General features: G+C 39.9%; 1 protein-coding gene across 1 annotated transcript in view; it reads right to left on the bottom strand.

Moving 5' to 3' along the window:
- Positions 1-14,948, bottom strand: part of PROKR1 (prokineticin receptor 1) — an 80,778-nt gene extending 65,830 nt beyond the window's left edge. The window contains exons 1-2 of the mRNA XM_077485937.1: positions 14,796-14,948; positions 683-1,300 (exon numbers count right to left, since the gene is read on the bottom strand). Coding sequence (XP_077342063.1) covers positions 683-1,131 — 449 coding nt within the window. The 5' untranslated portion in view covers positions 1,132-1,300; positions 14,796-14,948. The remainder of the gene's footprint in view (positions 1-682; positions 1,301-14,795) is intronic.
- Between the last annotated feature and the right edge of the window lie 247 nt (positions 14,949-15,195).

Genomic DNA, 15,195 nt, shown 5'->3' with positions numbered 1-15,195 from the left:
CCTCATCTAAAGATGATGCACAAGAAAGCCCGCAAACAGTTTGCTAAAGACAAGCAGACTAAGTACATGGATTACTGGAACCATGTCCTATGGTCTGATGATTCCAAGATAAACTTATTTGGTTCAGATAGTGTCAAGGGTGTGTGGTGGCAACCAGGTGAGGAGTACAAAGACAAGTGTATCTTGTCTACAGTCAAGCATGGTGGTGGGAGTGTCATGGTCTGGCACTGGGGAGCTACAGTACATTGAGGGAATCATGAATGCCCACATATACTCTGACATACTGAAGCACGAGGCAAATGCTGGATTACAGGATTCCTTATCCTGTAAAAGCAAATTATTATTATTATTTTTTTTTTTCAGTTTCAAAGCAAGTTTATTAAGACTTAGAGCAAAACAATCATACATTAATGGCACATGACCAATAGTAAAAATGATACAAAATGTATATCATTGGTACGTATATGAGTGGTAAAACCAAACCACATGAGATTTTGATATTCAAACATGTAGACAACTGGTAAACTTCAAAAAGGAACAGTCAGACTCTATGTAAAGGAGTGGGTTGGAGTGGATAGTCAATCTGAGCTTGAGGGGAGCAAATTATTCTTATTCTGACTTTGTTTTGTACTTACAGACATGCAGACAATAATATACAGTACATCATTAATCATGACCTTACCTGTCAACAGCTATGGCAAGTAGAGCGTTTGTAGAGACATAAAGTGATACAGTTCTGAGATAATTGACAGATGCACAGAGGATATGTCCATGTTCCCAAGACAACTGTTTTACAACATAATAGTCCATCTCAAAAGGACAGCAGACTATGGCTACGATAAAATCAGAAATGGCCAGATTAGCAATTAGCAGGTTGGTTAAATTCCTGAGCTTTTTGTATCTGGCAAGTGCTGCAATGAAAATAAAGTTTCCAATGCCACAAATGAGCATAATACAAACAAGAGCCACTCCGATGACTATTTTTGCAGCGTAAAATGTCCTTGTTTTAGTTACATCTTCATCATCACTAAGTTCATAATCACTGTAGGTATAGTTTAAGGGAAAAGCATAGTTTCTTGAGAAGAATTCTTCATTTTGTATGTAGTTTGCTGCCAATTTATTGTAGTCCATGTTTGAAGACCAACTGAACTGCTTATATAAGAACTTGTTGAAGGGACACAAGGACTTGTCTGTTCAGATCAGTGATTCTTAGTAAACAGTTGACTCTTGAAAGGCCAAGTAATTTCTTAGTTAATATAATTTGAGAAAGAATAAAATTGTTTTCTGATCCAGTTCTGATCTGCAACAAAATAATGTAAATAATCAGTTAATTACATCTACAACCTCAAATCTTACAATGATAGTCCATGGAAATGAACTGAAAGCTACACCATTCCTTAAATGTATTGTGGTAGTTTAAAAAAAAATCTAGTCCAAGTAATAGCTAAAACATACTTCATTTTTTTTTATTCATAGAAATGTATCTTAACATTGAGCAGCCCGCTAACATTCCCTTTTTTTTATTCATAGAAATGTATCTTAACTTTGAGCAGCCCCTAACACTCACAACAAAGTTTAAAGTAGAACTACCTGTTCTGTAATCTGATAGAAGGTATATGTACACGGGCTAACAGGAGAGAGAGCTCAGGCTGGAAATTACTACTAGAACAATTCAATAATAGTCCAAAGAACAGGCAGTAGGTGTGGTAGGGTGGTAAGCTGGCTTTCACCATCAGGGCAATAGATGTAGACCCAGGGCCAAGTTTTCTACATATCCTTGATCACCACTTGTCATGAATTGACGTAGTCAGGGGCATGGCCAGGCATGCCCTGGAGTACATTATATAGATGGGACAGCAAGCACACAGCGAAACTAAATTGCGTTCCAACAAGCTGGAAGCCACCTCAATGAACAGAGCAGACCCTCCGCTGGCCAGATATATGCAACAATGCGTTCCAACCAGCAGGATGCTGATCCAGTACACCAAACCGAACGGACATTCCACTTTCCGGATATCCTATCCACAGCAGTAATAACACTGCCACAATTAATCAGAAAATAGATAAGACAACACTACTATAATAAAGAGGATTGCAACTAGATGTAAACTGACAATTTCATATAACCTAAATTAAATAGAGAATCAAATGAATGAATCTAAACAAACACAACATGATAATTGCAGATATAAGCTCAGTGTGCCGAGAGACGTCACCACCTTGTGTTGTTCACCTAAACAACAAAATAAATTTAACTTAAAATCCTAGTATAAAAGAAGACCCTAGTCAAATACATATAAAATTATGATTCAATAAAAATTTATTCTAAACAAATGGAAATGAAAAAGGAAAATACTGTTATCTGTTATTAATAAAGGCATTCACACCCCATTCGACATGGATGCCGTAGGGACTATAGGTCTTGACCTTGTATATCCACTCTGTCTCGAGCCTAGAGACTCCTCTGTTAATAAGACTACCCCTCCAATTACCAATATATTTGTCTATACCCAAGCATACGGTACCATTGAAATTGCAGTTGTGATGAACATCATAGTGTTTTGATAGATTGTGTTTAGGATAGCCATTTTTAATGTTAATCACATGCTGTCTTCTAAACTGCACGGACACCTTATAAGATAGACCACATGTTAAGTGGTGCAAATGATGAGGGGTTATATAGGGAAGTGTTTACTGGTAGAGTTAGACTGAAAGGGATCTGTCTTCCTTCTACCCTGCAAATTGATTCTGCAAACTGAGCATTTCCTGCATGGGAAGAAGCCCCCTATGTTGTGAAAAAAGACAGCCTATTGGGGGGATCAACAATATTGGGTGCCACTTGGAGCCTCTATGGTGGTGCCCCTCTATAAACGACCATAGGGCATTCCGGTAAAAGGGGACCCAAAACTATCATTGGGTAGTACATTCCAATGGCTGTATAATATTTTTAATCATGTGCTGTTGGGTGGAATAAGTAGTAAAACATGCATGTTTAAATGTCTCATTGGGTTCCTTAATCCTTGGAATCAACAGCTCATTTCTGTTCCTCATACCAGCTTGTTCAAAAGCTTGATTCAAGCCTGATGGGTCATAACCCTTCTCAAGAAACCCAGCCCCAAGAATAGAGGCCTCCTTAATAAAGTCTTCATGGTTAGTGAAGTTAAGCCTCGGATTTTCCACAGACAAAACCTCAGACTTTTGTCCGAAGGCTTGTGCCTGGATTTTGTCTTACATTCAAATAGTACAAAATTGTCTGCCAACAAACACGAACGTAGTGACGTACTAGACGTACTATGAGCCGAAAAAGAGGAAGTTCAATTGTCAGCCACCACCCTTTGTGCTCCTCCTGCACATTTTTTTGTGTTGATCCGTGCTTTTCATTTCACACTTTTCATTTTTTCATTTCTCACTTTTCAGTTAATTTCTAAACAGCTGTTCGTTAACCAGCCATTTGCGGAATCGGAAGAGATAACGTGTTATTTATTATTGGCCTTGGAGTTATTGCTTTGACCCAAGATCAGTCCAGGAACTGGAGGAGGATTTCTTGGACCTAAAATTGGTTGCTTTATTAATCGTGACAAATTATGTCATATGCCTTTGCTGCAGGATGACGGACCCTTGCTTTCACCAACTCTTGCCATTGGTGACCCCCTATATTAAGAAGCAGGACAAATGCATGAGGCTTTTATTTTATTTTTTGGTTGAATAATGATTTGATTTGATGTGGTATATTTTCTATATTTTTGGATGCATAGAATGCACTTTTTGGTTAAGTTCTATTGGCAGATAGCATGTCAAATTTTATTTGTTTTCTCTTTTTAATGCACAATAAAAAATTGTGGCGAATAATACTTGGCTATGTATTTTCCTTCAAATGACAGTTTGGGAGTAAGCAGTTACATTTTAAAAAATACAATGTAAAATTAACAAGGGACACCAACATAGTTGTATCTTTGATCTTAAAAAATACAGGATAATGGTAACTTCCACCAAAAAACCCAACAAAACAAGCATAATATTATTATTCTTGATATTACTAGAAAAAAAAAGCCTTTGAAAATTAGTTTGCAATAACTCCATCATTATCACCAGCAAAGCAGCTTCATTATAATTCCATTAAAGAAGTAGAGAATGTGCGCTGCATTTCGAGATTTCATAATTTGTCACATCACGAATGTTAATTCGGCATTATGAGCGCTAGTTTACAAGACCGACTGCTTCTGGCTCATCCTTGCTTCCAAGCATGTGCGTTTGTACTTTGGAATTGTGTCGGAGGGATTTGTGTATACACGCTCGGAAAATCCGACAACAAACATTTGTCCACGGAAAATTTTAAAGCCTGCTATCCAACATTTGTCTGTGGAAAATCCGACAATTGTCCGATGGAGCATACAATCAGTCGAATTTTCCGGCAACAGCCTGTCATCACACAATTCCCAATGGAAAATCTGATCGTGTGTATGAGGCTTTAGAAACTTGCTGACAGGAATGGACCTCAGCCAAGCCAGATGGTGACAGCTATTGGTACTGATAAATCCGTTCCTGGCGGTCTCCTTGAAGAAAGTGGACGTGACAATCACGTATTGTTGTTCATCAATTTTTGTTCTGGCTGCTTAAGAGATATTCATTTATTTATTAATTTCTATTTTAATATATAATCCATCAAGTATTTCAGCACAGCAGGTATTCTTATATATGTTTATTGATTCTCTTCGTGCTGCAGCTCAGTTGTTTCTGTCACATTCCATTATGGATATCTTTGATTTTAGAACCTCCCATTTGATTAACACAGATGGCTTATTTAACCCAGACAATGTAACTAGTGATTATTTGGATGGTTTGGTCCTTAGGCTTAAAAATGTAGTTACCTCAGAACTACACACGAACTGGGACATTTCCTTCTTTGAACATTATATTTTGGAGAATATGGTTCCCAGAAGTTTGAGGTGGGAATGGTTTCAGTATTTCAATAAAGCAAGCTTGGGACTATTAAATTACATGCTTGGCAAAAAGAAACATAAACTATTAAAATTAGATGAAGAAATTAGTATTCTTAAGAATAAACTCAGTTCCTATAAAGGGAAAGAGGAGTACACCAAAAGATCTGATAGTTTAAGGAAGCACCTTGAGAAAGAGGAAGTAGAACAGAAAAATAAGAAAAAGAAAAAATACTTGAGGGATATAACTGATTAAAAAAAAAAAGTATTCAAATGTCAAAATAATGATGTCATGGCCAGTGAGGTACCCCAGTGAGGTACCCAACAAAATGTTAAAAGGTTAATAGACCAAAAAGAGGGGGGGAGGTGGGTCCGCTCAAAAAAGGAGGTGGGTCTGAAGGACTCTGGCCTCTTTAATTTGAGCTTGGTAGTGATTTCCAATGATAAAAAATATGTTTTAAATCATGGTCTCAAGTTTTTTCCACCAAGACTGCTGAACAAATTTGAGACCTTCATTGATGTTCAGAAGTTTGTCTACAAAATGAACATCAAGCGGTAACCAATTCCTTTTAGGTTGAGAAAAACTGACCCTCAGGGATTAAAAACACTTCATTGGCCAATGCTTCTGTTTTCAACCCCCATGGACACTTGGCACCTTCTATTTCTGTCTTTAGGGATCTTGTCACTAGTGACCTAGAGCAATTACAGCTTAAGAGAAATAGAGGTGACCATGCTTTTTAAAAGGGTTTTGACCTTTTGAAATGTCGTAAAGACACAGTGGTACCTCGTGCGGACAAAGGAGAGGGGATAGTTATATTGTATTCTGCTGCATACAATTTGTAAATGTCTTGTCTCCTTTCTGATAGGGACACTTATGTCCCCCTTGCAGGAAACCCCATGGCTAAATACAAAAGGGATCCTGTGTCCCTTGTGGAGGAGGGCTTTCGAGAGAAGATTCTCCGTAAGAAAGAGAAGTTTTTTTTGGTTCCAATTGTTCTTCCAGTACCAGTGATCTACTACCTCCCCAAGGTACAGAAGGATCCAGTACAACCCCCTGGACAGCCGATTATCAGTGGCATTGATTTGTTTACTTCCAGGGTGGGTGAGTACATTGACAATTTTTTGCAGCCATTGGTGGTTAAAACTCCCTCATTCCTGTGTGATTCCATGCAGGTCATCAATATTCTTCAGTTTATTGAATGGAGGGATAGCTACATCTTTGCGACTGCAGATGTGGTATCCCTCTACGCGATCATTTCACATCACGTCGTGAGGCTGTTAAGCACTATCTTGGGATGGACGACATGGTAGATGCCCAGCGTCAGTTTATTTTGTCCCTGCTTGATTTTGCAATGGGGCACAATTATTTTTGGTTTGGGGGGCTCCTATTACTTACAGAACAGGGGAGTGGCCATGGGGGCTAAGTTTGCTCCTCGCATGGCCAATTTGTTCATGGCTAAGTGGGAGGAGGACATCATCTATACTAGGCCGAGGCCAGAGTTGGTTCGCTGAAGGAGGTATATAGATGATGTCTTCTTCTTATTGAATGGTGATTTGGACTCTTTGGAGGAATTTATGGTATCTTTGAACAACAATGATAGGGGCATTAGGCTTCAATACGATTGTAGCAAATCTGAGATTTATTTTCTGGATTTGAGGATTAGGGTATCTGAGGGAGTGTTTGTCACATCCACTTTCTTCAAGGAGACCAACAGGAATGGATTTATCAGTACCAATAGCTGTCACCTTCCGGATTGGCTGAGGTCTGTTCCTGCCAGCCAATTTTTTAAGGTTTAAGTTTAACTGCACTAACCATGAAGACTTTATTAAGGAGGCCTCTATTCTAAGGGCTAGGTTCCTTGAGAAGGGTTATGACCCAGTCAGTATTGAATCAAGCTTTTCAGCAAGCTGATGTGAGGAATAGAAACGAGCTGTTGGTTCCAAGGATTAAGGAACTCAATGAGACATTTAAACATGCATTTTTTACTACTTATGCCACCTAACAGCACATGCTTAAAAAGATTATGCATAGACACTGGAATGTACTACTCAATGATAGAGTTTTGAGCAGGGCCATCTTAATAGCATCATGGGCCCCTGGGCAAAGTAATGCTATGGTGCCCCTACAAGCCTGCCCAATTTACGCTCCTACTTCTAAGAATTAAAGTACAGTATTTTCTACTTTCTGCTATGAAACATATCAAATTAGAAAAATGTGAAACATGTGTTCACAAATATAGGCCAAAATGTATTCTGCTACATGTCTTTGGTAAAAACAATCCCTGAGAGAGCTGTGCTCTCCCAGCCCCCCTCACACCTGTACACCCCACCCCCTTCACACTTGTGCGTTCACAGCCCCCCTTCACACCTGTACGCTCTCAGCCCACCTCACACTTGTACATTCGCAGCCCTCTTCACAATTGTATGTTTGCAGCCTCCCTCACACCTGTACGCTCTCAGCCCCCCTCAGATGTGTTTGCTCAAAGCCCCCTTACACCTGTATGCCTGCGGCCCTCTCACACCTGTAGGCTCTCAGCCCCCCTCACAACTGTATGCTCTCAGCCCCCTCAGACCTGTACACGCTCAGTTCCCCAACACATCTATGCTCTCAGCCCCCTAACACCTGTATGCTCTCAGCCCCCCTCACACATGTACGCTCTCAGCCCCAACCTCACAACTGTACACTCTCAGCCCTCTCACACCTGTATGCTCTCAGTCCCCCTACTCACACCTGTACTTTCTCAGCCCCCTCACACCTGTATGTCAGCCCCCTCTCAAACCTGTATGCTTGCAGCCCACCCTCATACATGTATGCTCGCAGCCTCTTCACACAGGGGACCCCTCAAACCTGTAGGCCCCCTCAAACCTTTATGCTTGCAACCTCCCTCACACCTGTATGCTCGCAACCTCCCTCACACCTGTATGCTCCCAGCCCCCCTCACTCCTGTATGCTCTCAGCACTCCCCTCACACCTGTACACTCTCAGCCCCCTCCTCACACCTGTACACTCTCAGCCCCCTCATCACACCTGCACACTCTCAGCCTCCTCACATCTGTATGCTCTTAACCCCCCTCACACCTGTACGATCTAAGCCCCCTCACACCTGTACACTCTCAGCCCCCTCACACCTGTACGCTCGCAGCCCCCTCACACCTGTACGCTCGCAGCCCCCTCACACCTGTACGCTCTCAGCCCCCCAATGTCTATACGGTCTCATAATCAGCCCCTTTCACATTTGTATGTTCGCAGCCCCCTCACACCTATATGCTCTCAGCCCCCCTAACGCTTGTATGGTCTCATCCCCCTCACATGATGTATATATGACACACATATGTACACAGACACACATACACATGTGCACAGACACAGACACACACACACATACACAGACACACACACACATGTACGCAGACACACACGTATACACAGGCACACATACATACACACACATACATGTACACAGGCACACACATGTACACAGACACACACATGTAAACAGACACACACACACACACATTACAAAGACACACAGGCACACACACACACACACGTACACAGACACACACACAACCCCCCTTTCCTCCCTCACTTTTTGAACAGCCCTTACTTGTTAGGTGGTGATCCTGGTCCCAGCTCTTGTGCAACACACATGAGGGGTGCACATGCAGGAATTTACCAGGTGGCAGCAAAGAGCCCGATGTGAGAGCTCAATGACACTCACACACATTCTGAAAGCCAGCGCAGCCACGGAGCTCCCATGCACCTGCCCCTACCTGCATTTGCTTTTTGTAACTTTTAACCAATAAAATATGGTTTTACGCTATAGGCTATCCCGTCTGTCATTTCTCTCCCCACCATTGGAGTAATTGCAGTGTGACCGGCCAGTAAAGATACCATACAGGGGTTTCTTTTTCCATAAAGCACAAGTGACTACACTAGAGCTAGATGGTCAACATCTAGGATGAGTTTACATCCATGTGGGGCAGCTGGTCTGAACACCAAGCAGTGGAGCACTTATTTGCCTATTTAGGAATTGAGCACAAGCACTTTTTTCACATTTGTGGGATTTTATATATATTTATGTTTGATTTGTATTCTTTGTTGATTTGTCCATAAGCCAAGCATGGTGTTTGTCTATATTTTAAGTTGTAGTGTTGCTGTTGAGCCACATTTTACACTGCTGCTGGTTAATTTTTTGTCGCAATTTTTTGTTACATATTCTTGTATTTACTGCCTTCGCACTAAGTTATTTGTTTTTATACCTCAACGAGACACACAAAAAAAAACCCTAATGATTGTTGTAAACGCAGCCTTATCTATTAACTAAAATGCTTTTGGATTTAGACTTCAAACTAAAAGTGTTACTAAACCAAGGACCCTGCATTATCTGATCTCCCACAATACACAGAACATGGAAATGCCATTTTTTTTGTAAATATACACTGCTAAATACCTTTTCTCATCAGCAGTATATATAGTCTTTTGACTTTTATTAGTGTTTGGTTAAAGCTTGTAGGAGGAGGTTTCATTTTCTTCTGACTGTCATATGGTGCTGCAGGACCCCTGACCCTCTGTCTGGACAGTGCTGATTGGCCCTGTGCTGATCACATGCACCCTCCTAAAAAAAACAACTCTAGCAATAGACACCAAACTGAGCATGTGCAGAGTGACGCCAAAGGTTCTGTACTATCAGGAAATGGACTGGGGACAGTGGAAGAAGGGAAGTATCAGAGAAGACAGGTTAAAACAGCCTTTTAACTTCTTAGGTTCCACAGTGAGTATAACAAGCATGCTTTACTGCATATACAGACTGATTTTACTGTTGTGGGTTTAGTAACAATTTAACTCTTATTCTGTCCTTAAAAGGGAACCCTTAAAACGAACCCTAACTCTCAACACATTATCTCGCCCTTATTAGTGGGTAATATTAACCCTTAACTCTTACCCAAAACTTCAAAAATAATAACATAAAACTTAATGTTGAACTTCTAAACCCCTGATCCCTAGTCCTATTCTTAATCTAACCTTCAATAACTAACCCCCGAAAACCTATACCTACCTTGTTGTGTGCAAAAAACCTTCAAACACAAAAAGGTTCCTCTGCTGCTAGGAGGCTTTGGCAGATAAAGTAACTGTCAGAAATCGTGAATCAGACTGAGACAGAAGTACAGCAAATCTCACTTGTTTAATAATAATAAAAAAAAGGTAAACAGAGTAAAGGTAATCAAAACATAGCCAGAGTCCTGGAACTGGAACCAATAGTCAGGCAAGCCAAAACATCAGGGAGCCAGAGATGAGCATAGTAGAACAGCAAGCAGGATCTGGAGCCAGAAGGAATGTCAGCCAAGCAAGTCTTTAACAGGAACACAGGAGAGCATCTCTAGAGATGTGACCAAGGTGAAGGCAGAGATAATCTGCGCTGGACGGCATAAGTAGGCAGGACTGACGAGTAGGATATCATCAACAAGTGAGTCACTGTGGAGAGATAGGAACTGGCAATTAGCCGGCAGCTGAGAGGCCAGCTCAGAGAAGGAAGGGATGAGCCCAGCCCTGACAGTACCCTCTCCTCAATGACCCCTCCCCCTTGGAGGACCACCGGGCTTGAGGGGAAAACATCTATGGAAATCACAGAGGACATGGGCATGTGCGTCTGAGGATGAGAACCAAGAGCATTCCTCCGGACCGTACCATTTCCAATGCACCAAATACTGTATGCGCCCAGAGAACCTACAGGAATCAACAATGGACTGTACTTCATACTGCTCATGATTCTCAACCTGATGAGGAACCGAGGTGGTAAAGCGGTTGCAGACCAAAGGTTTTAATAAGGAGACATGAAATACATTTGAGATATGCATATTAGAAGGAAGGTCTAATGCATAAACCACTGGTTTAAAGTGGAAGTAAACCCACCCATAAAACAGTTTCATTTCAGATACATAAGAAATGTAACACTTCTATTGGTTGTGCTCTCAACCAAACTGTCAAACCATCCAATGGTTGGTGTCATACCTGATCATATGTGCAGCATCATTGCAGTTGTAGATTAAACAGAGGCAAAGATTGCAGCTTCCTTGGCTGAAAACAATAGGGGGGTTTACTTACATGTTAATTCTGTGAAGAATACGGAAAGGTCCAATAAACTGAGGTGCGAACTTCAGAAAGGGAACAGGAAGTCGGAGGTTGTGAGACGACAGCCAGACCCTGTCCCCAACCTGGTAGGAAGGTGCAGGCAGGCATCATGCTGCGGTCAGAGTGGAGTCTGTACCTATCATTAGCATGTTGCAAAGCCTCCTGGACTTGTGCCCAAGTGGAATGAAGACCACAGAGATGCTCCTCTAACGCAGGAATACTCTGCGGTACAAATTAGTCAGGCAACATGGAAGGTTGGAAACCATAGTGCACCATAGTCAAAAATCTGAATTCAAGGCATTATTGTGAGCAAACTCCACCCACGGTAAGAGGTCTGACCAGTTGTTATGATGGTCAGAAATATAGCAATGTGGGAATTGCTCGTTCTGTGGCCCCATTAGACTAAGGGTGATATTCCCAAATGTGCACAAAAGGCTCGCCAGAACCGGCACACAAACTGACTACCCCTGTCCGAGACAATCACCTTAGGTAGCCCATATAAGCGAAAGATCTGCCCAGCAAAACTGGAAGTCAGTTGCTTAGAAGTGGGCAACTTCTTAAGTGGAATACAATGAGACATTTTTGAGAAAAACCACCATAAGGATAACTGTGTTGCCCTGGGAGTTGGGTAACTCCACAGTGAAATCCATAGACAGGTGGGTCCAGGGTCTCTCTCCAGTGGGTATGGGTTGTAGGAAGTCCACTGGAAGGTGTTGCGGAGTCTTAAGCCGCGTACACACGCGGGGACTGTTCACCCAACTTTGTTCGTCAAACAGTTTGAGCGGACAGTCCGCTCAAAATTAGCATGGACGGACTTGGCCACACACGACGAACGAACAGTCCGCTGAAACTTGCGCGATGACGTGAACGGCACATACGACGGGACTAGAAATACGACGTCCTATACACTGCAATGCAACCTTCGCCGTGTAAATCCTTTCTGAGCATGCACAGAACTTAGTTTGACGAACAAGCCTACACACGGGCGGACTGTCCGCTCAAACCAAGTTTCAGCGGACAGTTTTACGGAATTTCCGAAAAACTTTGTTCGTCAGACTGTCCGCTGAAACTGTCCGCTGAAGCCCACACACGAGCGGACTGTCCGCTGAAACACTGTTCAGCGGACAAAGTTGGGCGAACAGTCCGCCCGTGTGTACGCGGCCTACCTCTGAGCACACACGGAACAGGCAGCTATGAAAGTCAGTTACATCAGCACATAGACTAGGCACCAGAATTGTTGGGATATGGCCCAAAAGAGTTGATTCTTACCAGAGTGGCCAGCAGCCTTGGGAGAATGGTAAATCTGAAGCATGGCAGTAAGAATGCTCTAAGGCCTTTCTACCTTAATTCTGAGCAACAACTTTTCGTGGTGGACTCCATATATGTTTACCATAGGATTGTTTCACCTTTGGGACTTTCTCACCTGTGTTTCTACTCATTATATACATGTTCTGTTTTATATTCATTATATTTGAGATTGATTTTTATCACAAAGTTTTTTATTATTTACACACAATACTTTATATGTTGTTCAATGTTTATTGTTTTATATTTTTAGCGCTACATTTTTCACTGATCTTTTGCATTGATTTTTTATCAAATTCTTATGTAGCAGCTGTTCATTTTTCTTCACTAATTGAGTTGGCGCAGTAATATCCCCTATCCATAGGTTCAATAATACCCTTTGGGATAAGTGACAACTGCATGTCTGACAATTTAAATGAGGCTTAGCTGATCACCCCTTCAACTTAAATAGTATGAACTCTTAGTAATATTTTCAATCACTTTTACATCCTAAAGTGTGGATAATATATATTAGAGCAAAGCATGAATCTGCCAAAAGTGAGAGGAGAAAAAAAAGAAAAACAATTTGTTATAGTAACCTGGGAAATACATTTGCTCTTTGCACAAATCAATTGCATTGTAAGGGAAGCTCCGGAGAAGATTATTACTTGTGCTGCTGTTCCCAGAAGCAATAATACAGCACCAGAGTAAAGATTATATTCATCATGTCCTATATCATACATCTACAATGACCGGTTTGTACCTTGGAAACACTTTAATATCTATGTATATAACTTTTATCTAAAAAATACTTTGAAAGAACAATCCAAAAGCTTAAAAACCTAAATAAATACCTACAAACAGGTAAATATCATGGGGTATGATATAAGATTTGTAGACCTGTATTTTCTTCTACGTCAAATCAAATTTAACATATTTATGGATTTAGTTGCTAAAAATCAAAAAGCAGACAGCAAATAAAAAAAAAGCATTTATTAAAAAAAAATAACGTTTTTAATTTTCAATATGCAAATGGTATTCTGACTTAATATGAATTCTATACAGCTGTTTTGTTGGTCCAGTGTAATTTAAAACACCGCAACTACCGTAGTCAAATTACATTTCATCTTCTGAGAATAGGATAGAGAATAAAGGCTAAAATCTGATTGGTTGCTATGTGGCAACAATCCATTTTTCATGATTATGCCTCAATTAATGCTGGAAGATGCCACAATAATTAGATCATTGGATCATAATTAGTTCTTTTTTTTTTTTTTTTTCAGGGCAACCAGAAAGGTAATATAGTTAGTTGATCATTCACAAAATCTACACAGACAAGTTCAGGCATCTACAATAATGAATTAAAAAATTATACAAAAGAATTATTATGTAGCACACATTTGCTTTAAATAATTTGTGTACTGTGATACTAACAAAGCCTCAGCTTTCATTCGATAGATGTTAAGTACAATGTTCTGGACAACATAATGACATTTCTTCCAAGAACTGCAGCAGTTACTAAACTATGAACAACTTTGACCGCAGGCTATATATTTTATAATGAGAACAAAATAATCACGCTGAGTTTTACCTTCACACGTCTTTGCCTGTCCGCATTTATTAAGTTATCGTGTTTACTGTCAATATTCAAATATATATATTCCTCACTATTTATATTTAAATATATTATATATTTTTATTAAACTGTAACTTTAGAAGGCAATACTTTGTAATTCCTTTTTTTGAACATCATTTTAAAAGTGAGGACTTCTTCTGGTACTATTTTGTGTACATGTTGTTGTACTAGCAGTACCCACTGATAAATTGTATTTATTGCGTAGCACTGACAGCCTGCATTTAAATGTATACATTCAGCCAGTTCATTATACTACTAGAAAAAAACAATCTATTTCCACAGTCTAAAATGATTGTTAGTATTTATAGACACACTCCTAATCAAGTTGTTTGAAATACATTTGGGGAAAAAAATTCATTATTTTTATTTAAATTTTTTTATTTTTTTTTATTTTTTTTGTGTTGTCTGTTAACCCTTTAAAGACAAACTAATAATCATCATGCTGTTTTCAACATATTTGGGTAAAAAACAGCGACAAACTAGAATCAATCAACAAATCTCTCTTGAGTTATCTCTCTATCATTCATTGCTCTATCTATCTGTCTATCTATTTATCTAGCTATCTATCTATCTATCTACCTGTCTGTTTGTCTATCTATCTATCAAAAATACATTTAAAAAAAAAACATTGTAAAATGTTTTTTGTTTATAAAGGCTATGCAAAATAAATATTTACTTTTAACTAATGGTAATTAAAGCATTTCTGTTTACAGAACCAAACCAATAATTAAAGCAAAGTCAGAAAAATAATAAGGAAAACTCAGAAAGAAAATAAAGCATAAATCATTAAAGTGGAAATCATTACCTGTGCTGTGCTGCTTCGACTGAACAAAATGCTTCATTCTGTAGGAAAAAATCAAACTCTTCCACTGATAAGTAATAGTGTTTTGTTCTGATCCTTCTTTTTAAGCTGCCTTAGCAGTGATCATATGTGCATTTCCAAATTCTGCTTCTGTGTATTGAGAAACCCCAAGGACCTCCTATACAGGTCTGTCTTACCAGCTTGCTGTTAATTGCATATACTGCTGCCCCCTAATGTTCTTTTTCCAAACTGCAGAGCTGTTTGGCTATGTTGTACTTCTAATTAATAACAATGGCTCATGCAGATAAAAGCATGGTTTATGGATCGATGCACAGGAGGGGTGCTTTTCCTTCTATGAGCTACTGCACAGTACTTACTGCCTAGGGATATCTCACTATTATTT

Source organism: Lithobates pipiens, unplaced genomic scaffold (assembly GCF_037356315.1).
Source record: "Lithobates pipiens isolate NorthernLeopardFrog02 unplaced genomic scaffold, aLitPip1_a1.2 Scaffold_18, whole genome shotgun sequence".
In the NCBI taxonomy this organism is placed as follows: Eukaryota; Metazoa; Chordata; class Amphibia; order Anura; family Ranidae; genus Lithobates; species Lithobates pipiens.
The sequence above is the reverse complement of the archived record's forward strand: the minus strand, read 5'-3'. Positions and strand labels throughout refer to the sequence as shown.